Source organism: Perca fluviatilis, chromosome 7 (genome assembly GCF_010015445.1).
Source record: "Perca fluviatilis chromosome 7, GENO_Pfluv_1.0, whole genome shotgun sequence".
Taxonomy (NCBI): Eukaryota; Metazoa; Chordata; class Actinopteri; order Perciformes; family Percidae; genus Perca; species Perca fluviatilis.
In genome coordinates, this window is record NC_053118.1 from 12536843 (window position 1) to 12555775 (window position 18933).

General features: G+C 39.7%; 4 protein-coding genes across 6 annotated transcripts; 2 read left to right on the top strand and 2 right to left on the bottom strand.

Annotated features, from left to right (window-relative positions):
• Positions 1 to 473: 473 nt before the first annotated feature.
• psma2 (proteasome 20S subunit alpha 2) lies at positions 474 to 6870 on the bottom strand. Its single transcript, XM_039804995.1, has 8 exons — positions 6761 to 6870; positions 6146 to 6222; positions 4394 to 4526; positions 3784 to 3906; positions 3578 to 3659; positions 3289 to 3362; positions 1410 to 1467; positions 474 to 1320 (listed from the first exon to the last, which is right to left on the bottom strand). The coding sequence occupies exons 1-8, from the start codon at positions 6799 to 6801 to the stop codon at positions 1204 to 1206; spliced, it is 705 nt and encodes a 234-aa protein (XP_039660929.1). The 5' UTR covers positions 6802 to 6870; the 3' UTR covers positions 474 to 1203.
• A 783-nt stretch (positions 6871 to 7653) lies between these two features.
• On the top strand, positions 7654 to 9631 carry mrpl32 (mitochondrial ribosomal protein L32). The gene is made up of 3 exons (XM_039804996.1): positions 7654 to 7838; positions 8105 to 8304; positions 9003 to 9631. Exons 1-3 carry the CDS (start codon positions 7742 to 7744, stop codon positions 9252 to 9254), a joined length of 549 nt encoding a protein of 182 aa, XP_039660930.1. The 5' UTR covers positions 7654 to 7741; the 3' UTR covers positions 9255 to 9631.
• Positions 9632 to 11177: 1546 nt separating this feature from the next.
• Positions 11178 to 13116, top strand: zmp:0000000930 (telethonin). The gene is made up of 2 exons (XM_039804997.1): positions 11178 to 11448; positions 12628 to 13116. Exons 1-2 carry the CDS (start codon positions 11315 to 11317, stop codon positions 12986 to 12988), a joined length of 495 nt encoding a protein of 164 aa, XP_039660931.1. The 5' UTR covers positions 11178 to 11314; the 3' UTR covers positions 12989 to 13116.
• Positions 13117 to 15715: 2599 nt separating this feature from the next.
• ccdc127a (coiled-coil domain containing 127a) lies at positions 15716 to 18929 on the bottom strand. Of its 3 annotated transcripts, none has more exons than XM_039805000.1 (4): positions 18813 to 18929; positions 18160 to 18305; positions 17304 to 17548; positions 15716 to 16940 (listed from the first exon to the last, which is right to left on the bottom strand). In XM_039805000.1, exons 2-4 carry the CDS (start codon positions 18293 to 18295, stop codon positions 16494 to 16496), a joined length of 828 nt encoding a protein of 275 aa, XP_039660934.1. In that variant the 5' UTR covers positions 18296 to 18305; positions 18813 to 18929; the 3' UTR covers positions 15716 to 16493. The 3 variants fall into 3 exon arrangements, with proteins under 3 accessions (XP_039660934.1, XP_039660936.1, XP_039660937.1); XM_039805002.1 differs by having other exon boundaries at positions 18160 to 18302; positions 18813 to 18921; XM_039805003.1 differs by lacking the exon at positions 18813 to 18929 and adding an exon at positions 18459 to 18583.
• Positions 18930 to 18933: the final 4 nt, after the last annotated feature.

Here is an 18933-nt window from a genome sequence, read left to right on the forward strand (position 1 = left end):
GAAAAATTGTATTAACGTCAAGTTGTAAAACTAGTTTTATATTTCAGTAATTTTACCACATCGACGACGCAGCCCATTATAATGGTCACTGGTGTTATGAGATCAGTCATAGGATTTTTAAACATAACATGTGCGGAGGGATACGAATACTATTTAAAAAGGTCTTCCGGTCGAAGTTAGAGCGCGCTCTGCTCCAAACTGCGCAATAGCGCGTACTTCATTGTGAACACAAACCATGTACTGAGAGCATATTCACGTTTACACATTTAACAATCAAATTGCTTCAAATGGCCAATTCCAAACAATAGCAAAAATAATTCTAAACAAGGGAGTCAACATCAGCTCATCATCTTTTATTTGAATAAGTGACAGATACCAGAAGAGAAAATACAAAGACTAAAATTTTTTCCCCCCCAAAAAAAAAAAATTTTTAATAAATGTCCCCCCCCCCCCCCCCCCACCCCCCCATCTTACAACTTTCCATTGCATCCTCCCTTTTGTGGATCCTCATTCCTAGTGTTTGAGGGATACTAATGAAGTGCAGTCAGGATAAAGGGAAAACTACCAATCTCCAAGGTGAGTAAACCCAAGACCAAAGCTCTTTCCTGTATTTAATAACTGCTAGGCTCATTACCATTTTAATTTTTAGCTTTTTGTTAAACCAGAGGCCATTTGCCAAAATGGTTACAAGCAATCAAATTCTGAGTAAATATAAAACAACCGTGCTGGATTTTCAACAAAGAAAATAGAAGGATTCAATGAAAGACTTGAGATTTCACTTATCAGAACCCACATTCCTTTTCATATGCACAGCAGCCAACTGTCACATTTCACAGTATGTTTCAACAACAAAGCAAATTAGTTATGTGATAACATGAGTTTGTCACCTCAGAGCCACTGATGGAGTTTAGTCTATGCAATTGTGAGTGGCAGCCACATTAGCTGCACACACAAGACTGCCACTTTAAGTAAATAGGCCTGGGCATTATCCTAAACAGGTTGTCTGATCCTTAATAATCTTGAATATAGAGAAGTTATGGCTGGCGTCCTCTCATGTTTTCAGGTCAAAAACACTATCGCTGTTAACACAATGTGGCCAAAATACCTGAATAACTGGTTTGCAATGTGTCATGAGACTGTTGGCTGTTGTGCTTTTATGTCATGAAATGTGGCCAGAAAGCCCCGTCACCAGGGAGGGCGTGTTCACGCAATGGCTGCCAGGTAGTCTTTCACCTCCGCTGGGGTGAGTCTTTTGAAGCCGGCCTCGTTGCAGATCCCCACCTCAATGTTCTCCTCTGTCATCTGACCCTCAAAGCTCTCCTGAAACACAAAGATGGGCGAGTGTAAATGATTGATGATGTAAGGAGATAGATTTCATCCCTTAGGTATTTTTATTACAAACACCCTACCTTCAATGTCAAGATGGCTGTATGGATGGCATCTTCCAACTCCAGATCATTGTTATACCTGGGGAACAAAAACAAAGTGGTCATCTAGTAATCTGTGAAGTGTGAATAACAGAAAAACCTGTAAGAGTTGAGGGCCCACAGTACCTAACACCTCAAACTGTGCACATTCATGGTGTACTGTATATTGTTGTTCTTAAACCAAATGACCCAAACTGGGTCAGGGGCTTACTGTTGAAAGATGCCCTTTTAAATAAAAGCCATGCTAGTGCTCATATGACATCATGAGCCCAGGGCAACACTAATGGCGTTTTTCCAAAGTCCCCGGTACCTGCTAACAGGTACTTTTTTTAGGATCACCTCCGTCGAGGTTCCAAGCGACCTGAGGCGATACCAAAAGGTGACGTGAAAACCTGCAGACTACTGATTGGTCAGAGAGAATCGTCACTAATCACTGCGTCATCATTGCTAGCGACAGACGAGGGTGTCCTGAACAAACCCGCCATTTTTAAATAGTTTAGCCAGCGGTGTTTTTTTTGCTGCCTCCAACTTCTTTTGAAACAACATTTTTCTTCTGGCTGTGGCAAACAGCCACATGCAGAGAGTCAAAAACAACACACCTTCGACGTTCTGTGTGTGTGTGTGTGTGTGTGTGTAGCGTTAGGTCACGGCAGTTTCCTGCGTCGTCGCTATGATGACCAGCCACGCTCGCCTCAGGCATGAGGCGGTACTAAATCTGCAATGGAAAATGGAGGACGGGGTACTGCGGCTGAGTCGAGCCGAGTAGAGCTGGTACTAGCAGTGGGTAAGCGCCATATATTCACACCTTTTAGGTCACTTGCTGGGAACACGAATCATTAAAATCTGGTTCTACACCCTGGGCCTCATGCAAAACTGAATTACTTTTCCAGGGTTTTCCATTGTAGTGAAGCAGATACTGTACCATCCTGGTCAGGGTTGGGTACCGAAACTCGGTGCCAATAGGGAACCGGTGCCAACGTAAACGGTAGTAACGAGACCGAATAAGAACGAAAGTTTCGGTGCCTCATTTCGGTGCTTGACTTTACACTACACCTGACAGCATGTAACGTTAGCCTACCTTTAGCTAGCAGCTGGATTAAACACCGGTAAAATGCTGACAGCTAACGTTAAACAGTGTAAAGTGTGACTGTATTTCACTGTGGAGGACTTCAACAGCGGGATGTAACAGTCTGCTCTGCAGTGCAGCAGCAGCTGCCGTTAGTCGCAATTCATAGATATACAGTATGTTTATATGGTCGGAATTCAACAACACAGACGGTGCGTTCACTTGCAGCTGCCGTTGGCGGAATTAAACAACACGTGCGTTATAGCTGCGTTGTCGATAAACAACACAGACGGTGCATTCACTTAAAACAGGTTGCCTCGTGGTGCTTTGACAGTAATTGTAAAATACCCTTTTCCCATCTGGGGTTCAACAGCAATTTACTGGTGAAATAAGTTATTGTTATAGTTATTGCATTATTATTAAATCTTTAATTTTGACCATGGCCTTAGCAATAAACAAGTCACTGACTGTTGTTTACTACCCTTATTTTTTTTTTTACTTTATTGAAAAGTACCGGTTCAGGCACCGGCACCGTTTTAAAAGTATGGATTTAGCACCGGAATCGAAAAAAACCAAACGATACCCAACCCTAATCCTGGTTCACTTTCCTTGTGTGACAACTACAAATGACTTTAATTGGATAGTAAAGCTTCAGCACACATTTTATTATGTATTATTGTAGGAGATTGGACACTGATTGTCAAGTACCAAGCTCACAATCCAAACATTTTCTGTCCGCAACCTATTTTCTTCTATTCATTAAAACAAGACATGCCTTTAATTGTAAAATCTTACCTTTTTTCAAGGAATGTTTTTCCATTAACATAGTTCTTTCCCATGGCTGTGGCTTTCCATGCAAAATATGCACCCTGCCAGTCAGGAGAATACAAATTATGCTTCTGACATAGTATCATAAAGACCAGTTTAGTTTATGTGAAGGAATTAAGTATTATTACTACAGCAAGGCAGGGTTAGTCTGCTGTCAAAGATGTATTAAAATAAAACAATTACTAAGCTTTGAGCTAGAAAGTAATTGAAGACAAATGTTTTTCAACAAATGAAAAAATGAAAGTAGCACACGTACAGAAGGGTCTGACTGGAACAGGTAGGGGTGGTCTTCATCCCATCCAGCTATCAGCAACGAAACGCCAAATGGACGCACTCCACTGAGGAAAAAACAACACAGATTAAATCTAAATTAAATCCAAATACTAGCTAGATAGATTGAATTCCTCTGAAATAAAAAAGGTGATGTGTCTATAAGCAGTGAGTGTATTTGTGTATACCTACCCAGACTGTGTGTACTCCTGCATTACAGAGGCCACTCTCTGGACAAGCTGGCCTGTTGGGATTGGCTCTTGGTAAACCAGGAAGTACTGTTGTGCCAACTTCCTGGCTCGTCGCACTAAAACCCTGCAAGGACAATACAACTTATTCATTTATCTGTGCATGTGAGGTTCAGTAAGTCAGACAAATGTTGGTGGCGTCTTCTAGATTTCTCACATACTAGGGCTGGGACAATATGCTTTTGTCCCGATTTAATTATTTCATGATAAATTGATGCTGATTGATTTGAAATGCGATTTTCATTTATTATTCAATAGTATTGAGAATTGAGATTTTCCTTTCCTTCTTTAACAAAAACGAAAGTTGAAGAATACACTTCTAGAGACAATATAACATGAGACATTTCTTAAAACTAATTATAAAAGAGAAAATATTTAGGTCAATCATTGGTAAAAAAATAAATAAAAATAATTGATTTTAAAAATAAGCCTAGAAATATTGTTGCTTATGAACACTCTGGAAACATCTTCACATTTTCCCTCTTCAGTGCCTTTAAAATCTGCTGGACATCACATAGATCAGTTTTTCATCCAAATGCAGAAGGAATCCCCACCTATAGTCAGGCCCCATGCCGCTGTAGACCATGCCTATATGTTTAGTGATGGGCTCCACTTTATGGACACTCTGCTCATCATACAGAATGGACTTTTGTTTCTTCTCTGTTGCCAGGACAACTCCATTGGAAGCTGAAAATGACAGACAGTATCACAATTAGCATCTTCACAAATCCTAACTAATGATAATTTTTTCTAACCAGATTCAATGTAATCCCATTCATAGCCTTTAACCCTTGTGTTGTCCTTCGGGTCCCAGTGACCCGAAGGACAACACAAGGATTATGTACTTCCGTTTACTTTGTTGAGAATTGCTCTCTAAAACCGGTTTCTTTTAAAGTAAGTAAGTAAAGTTTATTTCTAGAACACATTTAAACACAGTTTAAGCTGACCAAAATGCTGTACAAACAAGAACTAAGGTGCTGTATTAACCCTTGTTTAGAGAGCAATTCTCAGCAAAGTAAACGGAAGTACATAATCCTTGTGTTGTCCTTCGGGTCACTGGGACCCGAAGGACAACACAAGGGTTAAGGATGCTGATGGCTGCTTAGGGTGCTGCACCAGTCTGTAAGGTTGTTCCATTGACTTTGGATAAATAGCAAATCCTTCTAAATATAGCATGTATTACTTTTGATAGCTGTATCACATTTACAAAGCAATTTAGTTCAGTTTTTTAAGGTTAACAATCCTGATTATGAGTTCTGAGCACAGAACTAAAGCAATGTCCAAACATAATCCAGTTAAAAAAAAGGTACAAAGCAACGATTTTCAAAAGATATAGGAAAGGAGGGCTTTAACAATTGCAATGTGTTCATTGAGGTAGGTGTATGTTCGTATATATAAATAAAATAGATAAATGTGATAAATATAAATTAGATATAAATATGTGGTAGTAATTTACTTATATTATAAGATAGAGAAATGTGGTCAAATATATTAGGGTTATTATATTATGTGTGAGTGTATGTAAATATGTGAATGTAAATATATTTGTGTGAAGAGTATGTATGTATGTAAATGTATGTATGAATGTCGAGATAGATATATATGGATTGTACATTCAAAACACCAAATTGTATATAGTTACATCGGAGTGTTCCACAGTACTAAGGGTCATGAAGAAAAGTAAATCTATAAAATAATAATAATAATTAGTTACTAATCTATGAGGTCATGAAGGGAAGTTAAAAATATAAAATAATAATTAATTACTAATCTGTGGAAAGGGGGTAGGATAAAATAAGTGTATACTTCTTCCTACTTCCTACCTTTTCAGACATGTCTATGTTGGTTCATGTTTCTTATTGTTTATTGAATGTTTTGCTTATTTAACTTATTTGTACATTTCTTTGATGTTTTGTTTATTTGTGATATGTCTGAAATAAATTTCTTAATTTATTCATTATGCACCACTGCCCTCTGCACTTGCCGTTTTCCACATTAAAGTCAGGAGAAATGACTCTGAAGGAGTGGTAATACATCATAAATTGTTGTGTTTATGTTAATCTATCATTTACCAATGCATGTCATTTAGCATTATACACCTATCCAGGCAGGGAGTCATGTTGCATCCTGTGATAACAATCAGATATCAAACGAATGTGGTTTATTTTACCATTTAATAAAAACTTTTGAATTCAAAGCATGACACTAACGTTACTTTCACAATAATACAAAAATCTTCATAGCCCCGCGGTCTATTTTGCTCAGAAACTTACAGTTTACTAAACCCCACACATTTACACACACACCTTTAATGCCAACTGAGGGTGCTCCGGCTGCTACGGCTGCCAGGGCATATTCAATCTGGACCAGTTTACCCGAAGGGCTGCAGGAAGAAACACATGATGCCACATTACTATTCTGTGAGGAGGAGCAGGAAAATAAACTAAACTAACGTTATATGCAGATACAAAACCTACTGTGGTTTGCAAATAAACAAGATTTAGTGCGACGATTACCAGAGACAAAACTGAAAGCAAAAGCTAAAACAACCGACTCATCTGAGAGCTAATTTTACGTTAGCTAGCTAAGCTAGTCTCTTCAAAGTTATAGTTAGCATGTAAAACTGACCTGTTTCGGTCTATTCAATAATACGCTCGCAAAAACAACAATTTGCCAAGTTTTAAGTCGATATCGGAAGAAAAAAGTAATTTAGAAACATATTAACGTTAGCCGACATGCTAGCTAACAGTTAACGTTAACAATGACAGTGCATCAACTACAACAGCCCCTAAAACCTTCTTTTCCTATACGAATGGTAAACTGTGCATACTTTTTATAAAACTATTGTTCAACAACAGCCCCTACAGGCTGAAAGTTTATATGCTATTTTAAAATTTTATGGCAATTTTGACAAAGTTTACCTAAATGTGGTGAGGGAAAAACTGTAGCCACGTTCCGCCATCTTGTTGTTCTTCTTCTACTCTGTGTCGACTGCAGACTTGCAAATCCACTTAAGGGTGTATACTGCCACCTATCAACAGTTAAAGGATAGGTCCCGATAGCCCGTTAATAGCCATGACCCTGCCCTACAAACCAAACATTTAGAAATACTAAATATAAAACAATATATGAAAACAAACCTGTGGTGTAATAGACCATACGTAAGGAAGTTAAAATTGAAGATAAAATTAAACGTAATCTGGACTATTGCTTTTTGGAAATAGTTATACCTGCTAACTCACTGAGAAAGCTGTTCAAAAATGCAATACTCACCATCCTACATTATTATTGGACCAATAAACAATGGCATAATGTGGTGTAATCTGTTGGTATGAATTTGGGTCTTTTTTGTAACTGCCCTGTAAATTTAATCAAATTATCTGGAAAAAAAAGTATACAAAAAATATTTAAATCCTTTCTCTACATGTATCTATTGAAATACTTTTTTAATCCTAAAAACACATTTTAAAATAGAAATTCATCAGTATGTTCCAATTGAATGACACAGTAACATTAGGCAATATATTGGAAAATATAGTTTAGAACTATAACTAAGAGATAATAACTGGATGCAAAAGCTTTATTTAGTTCAGACTATTATGAAAAATAGCTCATAGAGCACAGGATCTACTTGGTTTGGAGAATTTACTTGGAAAGCGTTTTGTTGAATTACTTTAAACCAAGGGAGTAGCAGGACCATGGAAGTTTTAACCTGCACAAAAGAGTGAAGTTTAGACAAATGGCCGCTAGACGGCAGTACGAAGCCTACACCTATTTTGCCTGCCGGGAATTAAACAACAGAAGTATATTTTGTTGTCGCTGTTTGATGACGTAGCAAACGCCAGTGACCGTGAGCTGTTTGCTGACATGTTTGACGGGAAAGAAGCGTGCTGACAACCAAAATGATGAATTTAGCCGCTTTAGTGCACAGCCTCAGATGCTCTTTGCTACACATTGAAAGCAGACTTCTGCAGGCGGCCGGACTAGACAGACAACTGGGTGAGTTTACTGACTGGACCTCAGGACGGCTGCTAACGTTATTGCTATTCATGGTAACAAGCTCTGTCCCTGGCTGACTGACTGACTGACAGACACACAAATACGTACATTTCATCCAAAGTTTAAATACGCTACCTTTGTCTACCACCTGTGTTTGATTGTCGTCTTACCTCAGGTGCCTCTACATTTGCATCTGGTCATGCTGAACTGATTGACTGGGGTTGCAGTAAATAGCAGTTAGCCTACAATGTTTTCTCTGTGTGCAGCTCCAGCGCTGGCAGTGAGTGGCCCCAGCCTTCTGCCTCAGCTCTCCGGGGAGGAGGAACGTGGTGAGGAGCAGCAGGGCCCGGAGCAGCCTCCCGGCGTCCTCGACGGCATCCTGTGGATGGCAGCACCGAAGAAGAGACGTACTATAGAGATCAACCGCACCAGGAGGAGAGCTGACAGCAAACTCCTAAAAGTCCAGGTACACTTTGGATCCTCTTAAAGGGTCGTATTACCCATAAACCTAACGGTTTGTTGTCTTACTTAGAGAGCTGCCTACTGTCTGTACTTAACTGTGAGTCAGTGATTCATATTCCTCAATAATAACTATGCTCTGCATCAGATCACACACTTAATAATAAAATAAGAGCCGTTTAGAAAAATGGTATCAATATACATTTAATCAATCACAATTATCTGCACAACTTTGTTGTGAACAGTCTAATTGAGAAGTTGTTCAAGAAGGGCATATCTGTTAATAACAACGGGTGCAAATCTCTTAGAATTACAGATGAGATTGCACACTTCAAATTCTGTATATTTTATGCTTTTATCAGTGTACAATTCTGTTAAACATGATTTGTAATCAATATCTGACCTAAGTAACAGCAGAACATTTTGAAATAGAACCAAGATAAGTAAATGTTCACATCCCCAGTAGAGGCAGGCTGGTATTACCGATTGATATTAGCTGCTCATTAGCTGATCGCACATATATCAGCATTGGTTTATAAATTGGCCAATAAGTAACAAGAAATTGCTGTACAGACAATACCAGATATGTCAGAAGTCATTTAGAAACGGTCTTGCCATTACATTGTTTGACCCACAGTTTCTCTCTCTCTCTCTCTCTCTCTCTCTCTCTCTCTCTCTCTCTCTCTCTCTCTCTCTCTCTCTCAGCCCAACATCGAGCCTTGTCCAGAGTGTGGCCACTTGAAGCAGAAACATATCATGTGTGGCTTCTGTTACGCAAAGGTTTGCAGGGAGACGGCTTTGATTCGTCAACAGATAAAAGCTATGGAAGGCGGCCCCCTGAAGGCCCCGACTGTGGAGACTGTCATCCTGTACGAGGGTGAAACACCAAGTCAGCAGGACAAGGACAAGAGGATTGTGGAGAGACCAAGGAAGAGGCCTGCCTGGTTCAGCTACTGAAGCTGAGATATTAATACTGTGTGTGATACATACCTTGAGTTTGACACAGGTCTGGTCAGACACTGATTCTTTATATTATGTAGTAAACAGCATATTTTATCCAGTCTGTTATTCAGTAAATGGGGAGGCTTATTTATCAGTTTTGCTTCCACAAACAACTAACATAAAGGGATTGTTTGATCAGCACTGATACCAGGAACCGTGATAATTACGTTATGTCTGTGAACATACTCTGGTATATATCATCGATGCGAGGCACATCAAGGTATCAGACAGCTTTTTTTTGTCATTGGTTCAACTGTTTGTCATATTTTCGACTGAGATAAATTTACTGTATGTTTGAATAATAAATTCATTATTTGAAAAAAAGAATCTTATATATACTTTGAGTTTTTTCACCTTTTAAAAATAAATGAGACAATGCTATGTACACGGCAAGATTGCATTAGTTAAATCATTTCTTTTTTTGAACGACCGCTTCCACTTCATGATACAGTAGGAAACAGCAGTGTAGTAGTGTAGTACATAGTTTTTATGAACTACAATTTTATTTTGCATAATAAAGGGGGATTAAGAGTGTCAGCATCCTCTATAACAACTTTTACCACCCTCTGATAAAACCTGATTGGTGTGGTCCAATTCCAACCTTAAAACGGATGAAAATTGAATGTAAAAATAGGCATAACCGGTTTATTAATGACACAAATGTGGTTTTGTCTTAGTTAAAGATATGCAATTGATACATACATTCTGACTTTGAATACGTGTCACAATAATATTCCTTCTCATATTAAACGACCTATCAAATATTCTACATTAGATGAATTGATTGAAGAATTGCCTCCTCGTAATGGAAAACCTTCTGCCACTTCTAAATGTGAAGAGATGTGTTTTTTTGTTTACAAATGTACATTTGCATTGCCCCAGCAACATCAGGATCCAGCATCAAACTGAATCCATGTAATAGTGGCTCTTGTGTTGTGGGAACAGACTGTTTTTGCTGGGATGAGTCCAGCATACCTTACACTGCCTCCGTCACTCTATCATACACCCTCCGATTCAGTTTCACCCTCACGCTTTGATGAAACGTCCTCCTGACAGCACAAGTAATCTGTGTATCTGTGTCAAAATTAGATATTCACATCTTTAAATGAGTTGTGAACTTACATAAGAACAGAATTATGTAATTAAAAGGTCAGGAATTTAGTGTGGAATCAAATTACTTTTTAAGTAGCTCCACATACAGAAGTCCAGCAAGGTACCGGCCTCCAAAACCTTATTTCACATGCATCAATTATAACTAAAATAAGAAAGATACTGGAAACACATCTGTTGAGCTCGGAACTCTGCATAAATCTCTCTCATTTATTCCACGCTCCCAGGCAGTATGGAATAATGACTGATTGCCATCAGCTGTTTCCTTCCTGAGACATGTGGTCTATGTGAGAGACATCCGAGGAGTTGGTGGATATTTTCTTTGACCTGATGCGATGAACCCTGGATCATTCAAGCAGATTAGTCATTTCATTCTTCTGTCAACACAAATATGCACAAATATCCCTAAACCTATACTCACATGCACATGATCAAACCCACACCATAATACACAGAATCCAAAGGTACACTGGGGTAAGTTGAACAAGATCAGATTGTTTGTATCATTTAAGATGATTTTTTTTTTTAAGATGACTTCTCTTTTTATCTACAGAACATGATACAACACAAATGAGTTCAACAAATTAAATCTGTGGGTTCATATGGTTGACTCGTGTCATTTTCAAATGAAAACCATCCTTCACCATCCCTGGAGCGAGGACATTCACTAGATTCACTACAAAGTGATGCAGTGGAGTAAAAATAGAAACAAGACTGGATATTTAAGACACTGCCAAACAGGCTACTTGGTACACACATTGATGATGACACATGGTTTGATCGCTTGTTCTATCCGTCTCCCTTAAGTTTTATGCAAGTACAGTTAGACAGAAGTTTGTCTTGGTACCTGCTCACTTTTTACACATAGAAGTTACGGACATTCACACCCTCGACACAATCCCACCATGCACTGTGTGAGCAGGGGAGGCTGCTACCTGCTGAACTCCTACTGTGATCTTCAGGAGGAAAACCAGTGGAAGAAGGAGAGCTACCAAGCATGCTGGCTGAGCCTGGTCCTTGAAACGAGACCACAATACAAGTAGGTTGTTCTCACTTGACATTCTGCTTAGTTCTAGATGATGTTTTGTTTGAATCACTGCAATTCACGTTGTGTTTGAATAGTGTGTGATCTATTGTGTTAGGGTGAACTTTGGGAAGTATTTGTAGATTTGTAGACCGTGTGGTGCTCAGTATGTTGTGACAAGCAGCAGGATAGATGGTAAGGGACAAAAGAGCAGCCCATGCACTCATTATGTTTTTACTGTAAAGACATGACATGGACATGTTGTGGAGGGTAAAATGACATACAGTAGGGCTGAAAACTGCAGCAGCACTGCCTTGCTTTGGATTGAAAATTTCAGGCAAGTTGCACTTCATGACCTCCTCCTGATCAGCAATGTCATTGCAGGTGACCGCTAAAGGGAAACACCTGTAATATGTCATGTGATGTGGTCAAAAAATGTGACCGGTTTTAAAGTTTTAACTTACAAAGAGCAGAGAAGCAGCAGGCTTCTCCTTGAGTAATTCAGTGTGGATTTAGCCCTATTGTCTATATTATGCAAAGAATGTGAAAGAGATATGATCACAGCACCACTCTTCTTTAGTGTATTACAGAGAGCCAGTGCCTGAATTGGACCAAAAAAAGTTGCTAGTACCCTAATTCAGCAGTTCCATTTAATGATCATCGCATGTGTCTTGGATATATTTATATTCATAGGTATATCTTGTAGGGGTGACCCCGAATAGTGGACTATTCAGCGATTCAATCTAAGGAGCCTGATTTGACTACCAATCTCACAGTAGAGTTGTCACAGTGTCTCAAAATGTTGCTATGAAACATAAATATAAATATCAGCCTATTAATAAAACTTATAATAACAATTAGAAGTAAGTGTAATCAGGGCGCCCTGGTAGCTCACCTGGTGGAGCGTGCGGCCCATGTACAAAGGCTTAGTCCTTACCGCAGCAGCCCAGGGTTTGAGTCCTTTGCTGCATGACATTCCCTCTATCTCCCCCCTTTCCTGTCTTCAGCTCTACTATCAAATAAAGGCCAAAAATGCCCAAAACATAATCTTAAAAAAAAAGAAAGAAACAAGCGTACTCGTGGATAGAAATCTGAAGTGCCGGTACTCAGTACTGGTAAGTACTGGTGGCCCATTTCAGGCACTGCAGAGAGTCGATTAAAAATCCTATATCTGATGTGTGTAATGTGTTCCAGGCTGACACTGTCAGAGACAGACAACATTCGTAGAGAGAGTTACAAGCAGCAGCAGGTGGTCCACTTCATGGTCGAGAGGAGTCTCAGCCAGAGGCTGAGGCTGGGCAGCGACAGCAGAGGCATGACAGAGCACCAGCTGCCATTCTTCAACACCAGCAGGGACCTACATCATGCCAAAACCACCTTTGGGTTCACAGAACAAAAGCCAGTGATACTAGGGAAGGGGAATAACGGAGTGGATACACAGGAAGTGACTGCAATAACCCAGGACCTCAGCAAGCCAGTCCGAGTGAACTTCAGAGCCTCGAGCCTGATGTCCTCCCCAAGAGAAATCTCTCTAAGGGTGCAGAGGAGGGAGTGAAGCAAGGAGATGGAAGGCATGTAAAGGTTCAGGAAATATAACAAAGCCTTTGTACTTGTAATGTGCACACTGGTAATATTGTATATTGTGTAACTATCTAAAAATAATTAAAAATGGTATCTCCTGATGATATGCCTCATGAGTATTGTTTTTATGTATGTAAAAATATCTTGATATTTTAGTATCATCCAAACAATGACTGCATAAAATATATATTTTTTTTACAATCTATGCATCCAAACAAAAGACCAAGACAGAAAATGAATCTTGTATTCTTGTTCCGAGGAGTGTGTAGGATTATTTTGTTAAGAATATAATGTAAGATCTCAGATTTCATGACCTGACATTCTCCCTCCCTGTTCTTCTTGGGCCATGAGGAAGCCATCTGTTCTTGGGAAAGGATGAGACATTATTAAAATTTGCTCGAAAAAGATAGTTAATTAATAATTTGAATCAAAGGGAGTATTCCTTTCCCAGATGAACAGGGAGAGAGAACAATGGTCAGTGTTTTGCAAGCGCGTGATTTGTGACACAAAGTATGGGAATGACCTGGCTCTCATGAAAACTCCTTAAATTTGCAGGAGATTAAAAACACACGGGTGTTCTAATCCAAAAATAGTGGCTTGTCTTTTTGAGCTGAGAAGTCGAGGTCATATTTTCATACAGTGTGTTACATATCGTTAGCCGGCTGGAGCCAGAAGATCGGGACTACGTCCAAATGATAAGCAGAGAAAATGGATAAAAAGTTAGGGGTCTGGGTTAGCCGGCATCAGATGCTGGGGGAATCTCTGTCTGATGGATAGGTGAAAGATAGACCTGCATTTCTGATCCGTATGCATACGCTTTTGTATTTTGCAATATCATTCACTAAAGCTTGTTATTAACTTTAACTGGACGAATCTTGAGTCTTAATTTGAATCCTTAGTCTATTTTCTCTGATCTACCAGTAAACGAACACCATTCAGAAGTGCAGTGACCATACAATTGGAGTCAGATTAAGTTTGGCCTTTTTAGGGCCAGACCGGTTATCGGTCACATTTTAGAATAAAATCCTTCAAGTGTTAACTTATTTTAGGAGAGATTGACTAGATTTTCTCCTAATTCAGTTACCAAATTATAATCTTTAAGAAGGTGGAATAATGCTGAACTGATGAATCCATAAATCATGTGCAATACTTTGCAAACAAATGTAATGGTATACTGTATTGTAGATATAAACACATTCTGACACAGATTATTTACAATGGTTGTGGACTATGTTTGTCATTGTCAGTGATATCCATACCTTGCAAAGCTTAGTGAAACCGTGTCTGGAACCTCCGACTCTTTGTACATGGCATTGAAGTTGATTAAACTATCCTGTGAAAATACAAAAAATAACTTGACATACATGCGCTATGTTATGGTTGGGACTATAGAATCAGAATGAGTGTTATGTAATGTGCCACTTGTATCCATTTATTCCTGTTGCATACTGTTTTTTTTCTGTATGCATTATAAGCTTTCACATAGCTTTTGTATTCAATCAGCATTCTTCAGGATACAAACACAGTATCAGCACCCCCCTGTGGTAAAACAACAACATCGTAAGGGACCATTGGTGGACTTACATGTATAGTACTTAGGTAAATGTAGCATTTGAAACATTGGAGATTCTAGGGAGAAAACAAGACAAGCCTGGAAATGAAGTTCTTGAACCAGGGATTTATTAGGAGGATTTCACAGAGTGGTTAGAGTCAGTACATTGAATTTATGGCATTATATCAAGCACTTAATCACCAAGTTATGGTCCAAACAAAAACATTACAGCGTAGAGAGGCTTGGTAACTTTATAGAAATGCTACAGCTTTAGCTAATCCTTTCAGTACATGGGTGAAGTAAAAGGGTGGCTATTTTTGTTGCAGTATTGTGGTAAGGTGTTGCAGTACTGAGCACTACTTTGTGCTCTATTCCCTTATTTCGATTCACATGCACCTTCAGTGTCCTGTGTCTCTGATCTTTAAAAAGCTCCCACAAACCTGCATTGAAGACTAGACTTTAAAACCAGTGATCAGAAACAGACACACTATTAATATTGGCTTCAGGCCATGTACTGTATCATAAATGGGAACACACGTCAGAGTGTAAAGACACATGTCACAGATGGAAGGAGACTCTAAGTCAATGTTTCTCAACGGGGGTGGTACAGTACCCCCAGGGGGCATTCAGAGGATGACAGGGGGCGCTGGAAGCAATATTGTGGAAAGGGGGGCGTTTGTTTTAAGGCGAGTTTACACCAAAGGTTCACAACAATACGAGTTTACACTTTTAACTACTTGCAAAAGCTGCCAGTTTATGCCACTGCGACTGGACGAGACGGTGGATTGTCACTCTTCTTCTCTTTAGTGTTTCTTTAGGCTTTGTGTGGTGCAGCTCTATGATGCCTTCATGGGAACGGGACGTCAGAGTATCATCTTATATAAACTCCGTACTGCAGCGTTATGAATTGGTCTTGTTGTGATCTTCATAGTCTATATTAAAATGTTAACATCATTTATCTTTAATTAGTCTATGAACTTAGCTGTCGAACATTTTTCATTCAATGATATGATTTTTTGATGATTTTTGATAACAACAGTTACAACAATAATAGGACTAATAACCACAATAATAATAATTATCATAACAATAATAGGACATAATCATTAATATTCAGGGCAATTAGCCTACATCTTATTTGATGGGGCGGGGAGGGGGAGGCTGGTCCCAAAAAAGTTGAGAACCACTGCTCTAAGTCATGGACAGCAGTGTCTGTAAAAACAGACAGTGCAACAGATATCATGAGAAATATCTCCAGGAGTAGTCCATCACAAATATTCTTTTCAACGTGTTAATGATTCCTTGCTGTTTTGTTCAAAAGTAGTTTTTTTTTCTGAAGACACTTGCAGCAACAAAGAGATGTGTAATATCACATCACATGGGAACAGTTAATGGCAGCCCTAAATTCATAACTGTGGCTTTAAAAAGCTCCCTAAAGTCATAACTGAGGCGTGGGAACAAAAATGTCCAGACGCACAATATATGAAGGTAGCAGTAATTCATGGCACTAGGAGAAGTTTTTTCGACACAAATGTTACGACAAAATGTTCTATGTATTTAATCAGATGTGCATCCAATATGGATATCACCTGAATGATCCTAGTGCATTTTTATCATTATGCATTTTCACACAGTAATTGAAAGCTAATGAGAATTAACTGGGGCTTCTGAAGTTATGGTAATACCGTATTGTATTTAAGCAAGCTTAAAACTTGACAAAATGCCCCTTTATTTTTTAAACTCTGAGATCAAGGGAGGAACTTTCAGATGTGGAACATTATCTTGTTGGCCTTACCTCTTGTGTGTTTCCATAACATCCCTATCAAGGAAAGATAATCGCACAAAATAATACATGCATTTTCCATTCCTGAGCCACATACTTTCAACCTTCTTCAAAGTCAAGTGGAAAAACACGAGCTTGTGTTTGTCACTTTGTGTGAGACTGGATTTTCTCTCCTAGTATGGCTTCTTCAGCTCTCTTATGTTTCTGGACGGTGACCTGCAGCTGCCAGTACTTGAGGTACACCCACATGAGGCTTCCATTCTTCCTCTTGTCCATGTTTAGCAGGTCCGCACAGTGCTTATCTCTCTTAAAAATATCTTTCAGATCGGACTCTAGATCCAGTTCCGCCCCGATGGGGTTTTTGACGACCTTTAGCAGCATGTTCTTCTCCATCTCCAGTCGCTGATCTCGCGGTTGGACGAGGGAACAGTAGGCATTCTGGCGCTCCACAAGCTGACCCTCTAGCTCCTTCAGAGTGGCTGTGGCTCGCTGGTACCAGTTGTTCTCTCGTTCCAGGGCGTGATGCAGCACTGCTCCTGTGGCGCCGGACTTGACCAGCCTTTGCTTCTCTTCCTCCAAGACCTCACGCTCCTTGTAAGGGACAAGACAGTGTTTTGGTTTATGCAGGAGTAGTCTGGCTCAAAGCACGAACATTGCTGGGATAAAGCCTGACATCCGGCGAGTCTCTCAAGCCGCCGGATGTCCCTCTGCTCTCGCTGTCTCGGCTTAGTGCCGCCCAGGACGTTTGTGATTGGTTTAAAGAAATACAAACAAGCCAGAGCATTTTTTTTCCCTCTATCGCAGAGTAGATTGGTGTCGTAGCCAGACCATACTCCATATCTGACACAGTGCTGTGGAGGTAGGTCTGGCAATGCAAGACTAGTGCAGGAGAGGCTACAGGTTCGAAGAGAAACATGCACAACATCAGAAATAGATAGCAAGACAAGATTCTACCTGATGTAACTGTTTCCGTTCTTCCATCAGCTGATGGCTCTGTGAGACCAGGGCCTGCTTGTAACCTTTGACCCTCTGTCGCTCCTTCTCCAGCTCCAGCTCTAGCGTAGCTACTGCCCTGCGCCTCTCTGTCAGTGTCTCCCGGTACGTTGCCTCCATCTCGCTTTTTATTGTGGACACGTCTTTGTCATACTGGGCTCTGACTTTCTGGATTTCCCTCTGAGACTCCCTGGTCCAGATCCAACCTAAAGGCACGGTGGAAGTTAAAAACATTTTTGAGATAATTAGAGCTATGTTACAACAATCTCAAACTTAAGCAAATTTTGTCTTAACCAACATTTCCTGAATGTCCGATTGGGGCGACAGTCTTGTAACACCTGCTTGTGTCCCAAGTTTGAGAACGTTAGTACAGTTAACATGGCTATCATCACCTGTCTCTAGTAAACTTGATGCGTTTGCATGTCCAGTAAAAAACTACTGGCTATTTTTTAGGATCTGCATTGAATTAGGAGTGCTGACAAATCCTCCAGTTACATTTTCAGATGTTATTTTTTAGTTATATTGCCCAACACAGACAGGTGGCATTTAATCGTTTTTTGTTTTTTTATATATAATGTCTATCTATGTCATTTGGCAATCTCATAAGAAAAGAGACAGTCCCCGTGAGGATGTGTATTACACATTTATACAAGACTGTGCACTTTCCAGAGAGTTAGTTACTAAAAACTCCACACATTTCAGAGGTGGATCTCATACAAACTCAAACAGCTTACATAAACACATAGCTCACACATAATGTTCTGCCTGTTATCTCACCACAGACACACCTATAGACACATCTCTTTGTGTAACTTACGAAATGCAGCCAGTCCCAGCATAGGGACCAGCAGGGCGTAGTTCCATTGGTTGCCATCACCGGCCCCCGCCCCCGCCCCCCTTCCTCTGTGGTCTGGTTGGATGTTCCATCTGGGGGGGTCATTCAAGTTGTTCATATGGAGGCTGCTGTGACAAACACAAACACACGGGAGACAAAAACATCAGTAATAATAGACTCCTCTGAATTAACATGATAAATGTTTAAATTTTGCAAAACAGAAGAAAAGGTGCTCCTAAAATAGCAGCAGTGTATTTTCAATCAAACACTGCAGTAATCACCTGTCTTTGGATTCACTAGAAAGCTATTTTAAAACGTTAACATGTCTTGGCAGAATGTGGGTCATTGGTGAAATGGTGTTGCTACTAAGCACTATATATGTGTAAGTTCGTTAACAATTAGCTTGTAAGCATTTACCAAAACACTGCGACAGGCAGCAACAACAGTTTGACATCCCAGCTAACCACAAACAAGGCTAGTAGCTAGCTATTAGCTAACATGCTAGCTAACATTTTGCTTGCTGGCTCTTGCCTGCTAGATTATTTCATACAAACAAAACACGGGACATAATAGTTTTGTAAATCCGACTACAAGTCGGCGTACGTCTGTAAAATATATATGGTGCTGTGTCTCACCTTGAATGAAAAGTCTAAGGTCACTTATGCATTTGTTCCTGCACACCCTGTTATACAAATGTCCATCTACACCGACCGGGGGTATTTCGTGGGAAGCCACTTGTATAAAGATCCCATTAGG

What these genes read in the sequence shown, in the direction of transcription:
- psma2 (XM_039804995.1), bottom strand. Translation starts at nt 6,801, where the DNA reads ATGGCGGAACGTGGCTACAGTTTTTCCCTCACCACATTTAG. An exon ending in CAGGAGTACACACAGTCTGG is followed by an intron (nt 3,660 to 3,783) that starts GTAGGTATACAC and finishes TTTTTTCCTCAG; the next exon opens with TGGAGTGCGTCCATTTGGCG. An exon ending in CAGCCATCTTGACATTGAAG is followed by an intron (nt 1,321 to 1,409) that starts GTAGGGTGTTTG and finishes TTTGTGTTTCAG; the next exon opens with GAGAGCTTTGAGGGTCAGAT.
- mrpl32 (XM_039804996.1), top strand. Translation starts at nt 7,742, where the DNA reads ATGATGAATTTAGCCGCTTTAGTGCACAGCCTCAGATGCTCTTTGCTA. An exon ending in CGGACTAGACAGACAACTGG is followed by an intron (nt 7,839 to 8,104) that starts GTGAGTTTACTG and finishes CTCTGTGTGCAG; the next exon opens with CTCCAGCGCTGGCAGTGAGT. An exon ending in GCAAACTCCTAAAAGTCCAG is followed by an intron (nt 8,305 to 9,002) that starts GTACACTTTGGA and finishes TCTCTCTCTCAG; the next exon opens with CCCAACATCGAGCCTTGTCC.
- zmp:0000000930 (XM_039804997.1), top strand. Translation starts at nt 11,315, where the DNA reads ATGCACTGTGTGAGCAGGGGAGGCTGCTACCTGCTGAACTCCTACTGT. An exon ending in GAAACGAGACCACAATACAA is followed by an intron (nt 11,449 to 12,627) that starts GTAGGTTGTTCT and finishes AATGTGTTCCAG; the next exon opens with GCTGACACTGTCAGAGACAG.
- ccdc127a (XM_039805000.1), bottom strand. Translation starts at nt 18,295, where the DNA reads ATGAACAACTTGAATGACCCCCCCAGATGGAACATCCAACCAGACCAC. An exon ending in GCTGGGACTGGCTGCATTTC is followed by an intron (nt 17,549 to 18,159) that starts GTAAGTTACACA and finishes CCGTGCCTTTAG; the next exon opens with GTTGGATCTGGACCAGGGAG. An exon ending in AACGGAAACAGTTACATCAG is followed by an intron (nt 16,941 to 17,303) that starts GTAGAATCTTGT and finishes GTCCCTTACAAG; the next exon opens with GAGCGTGAGGTCTTGGAGGA.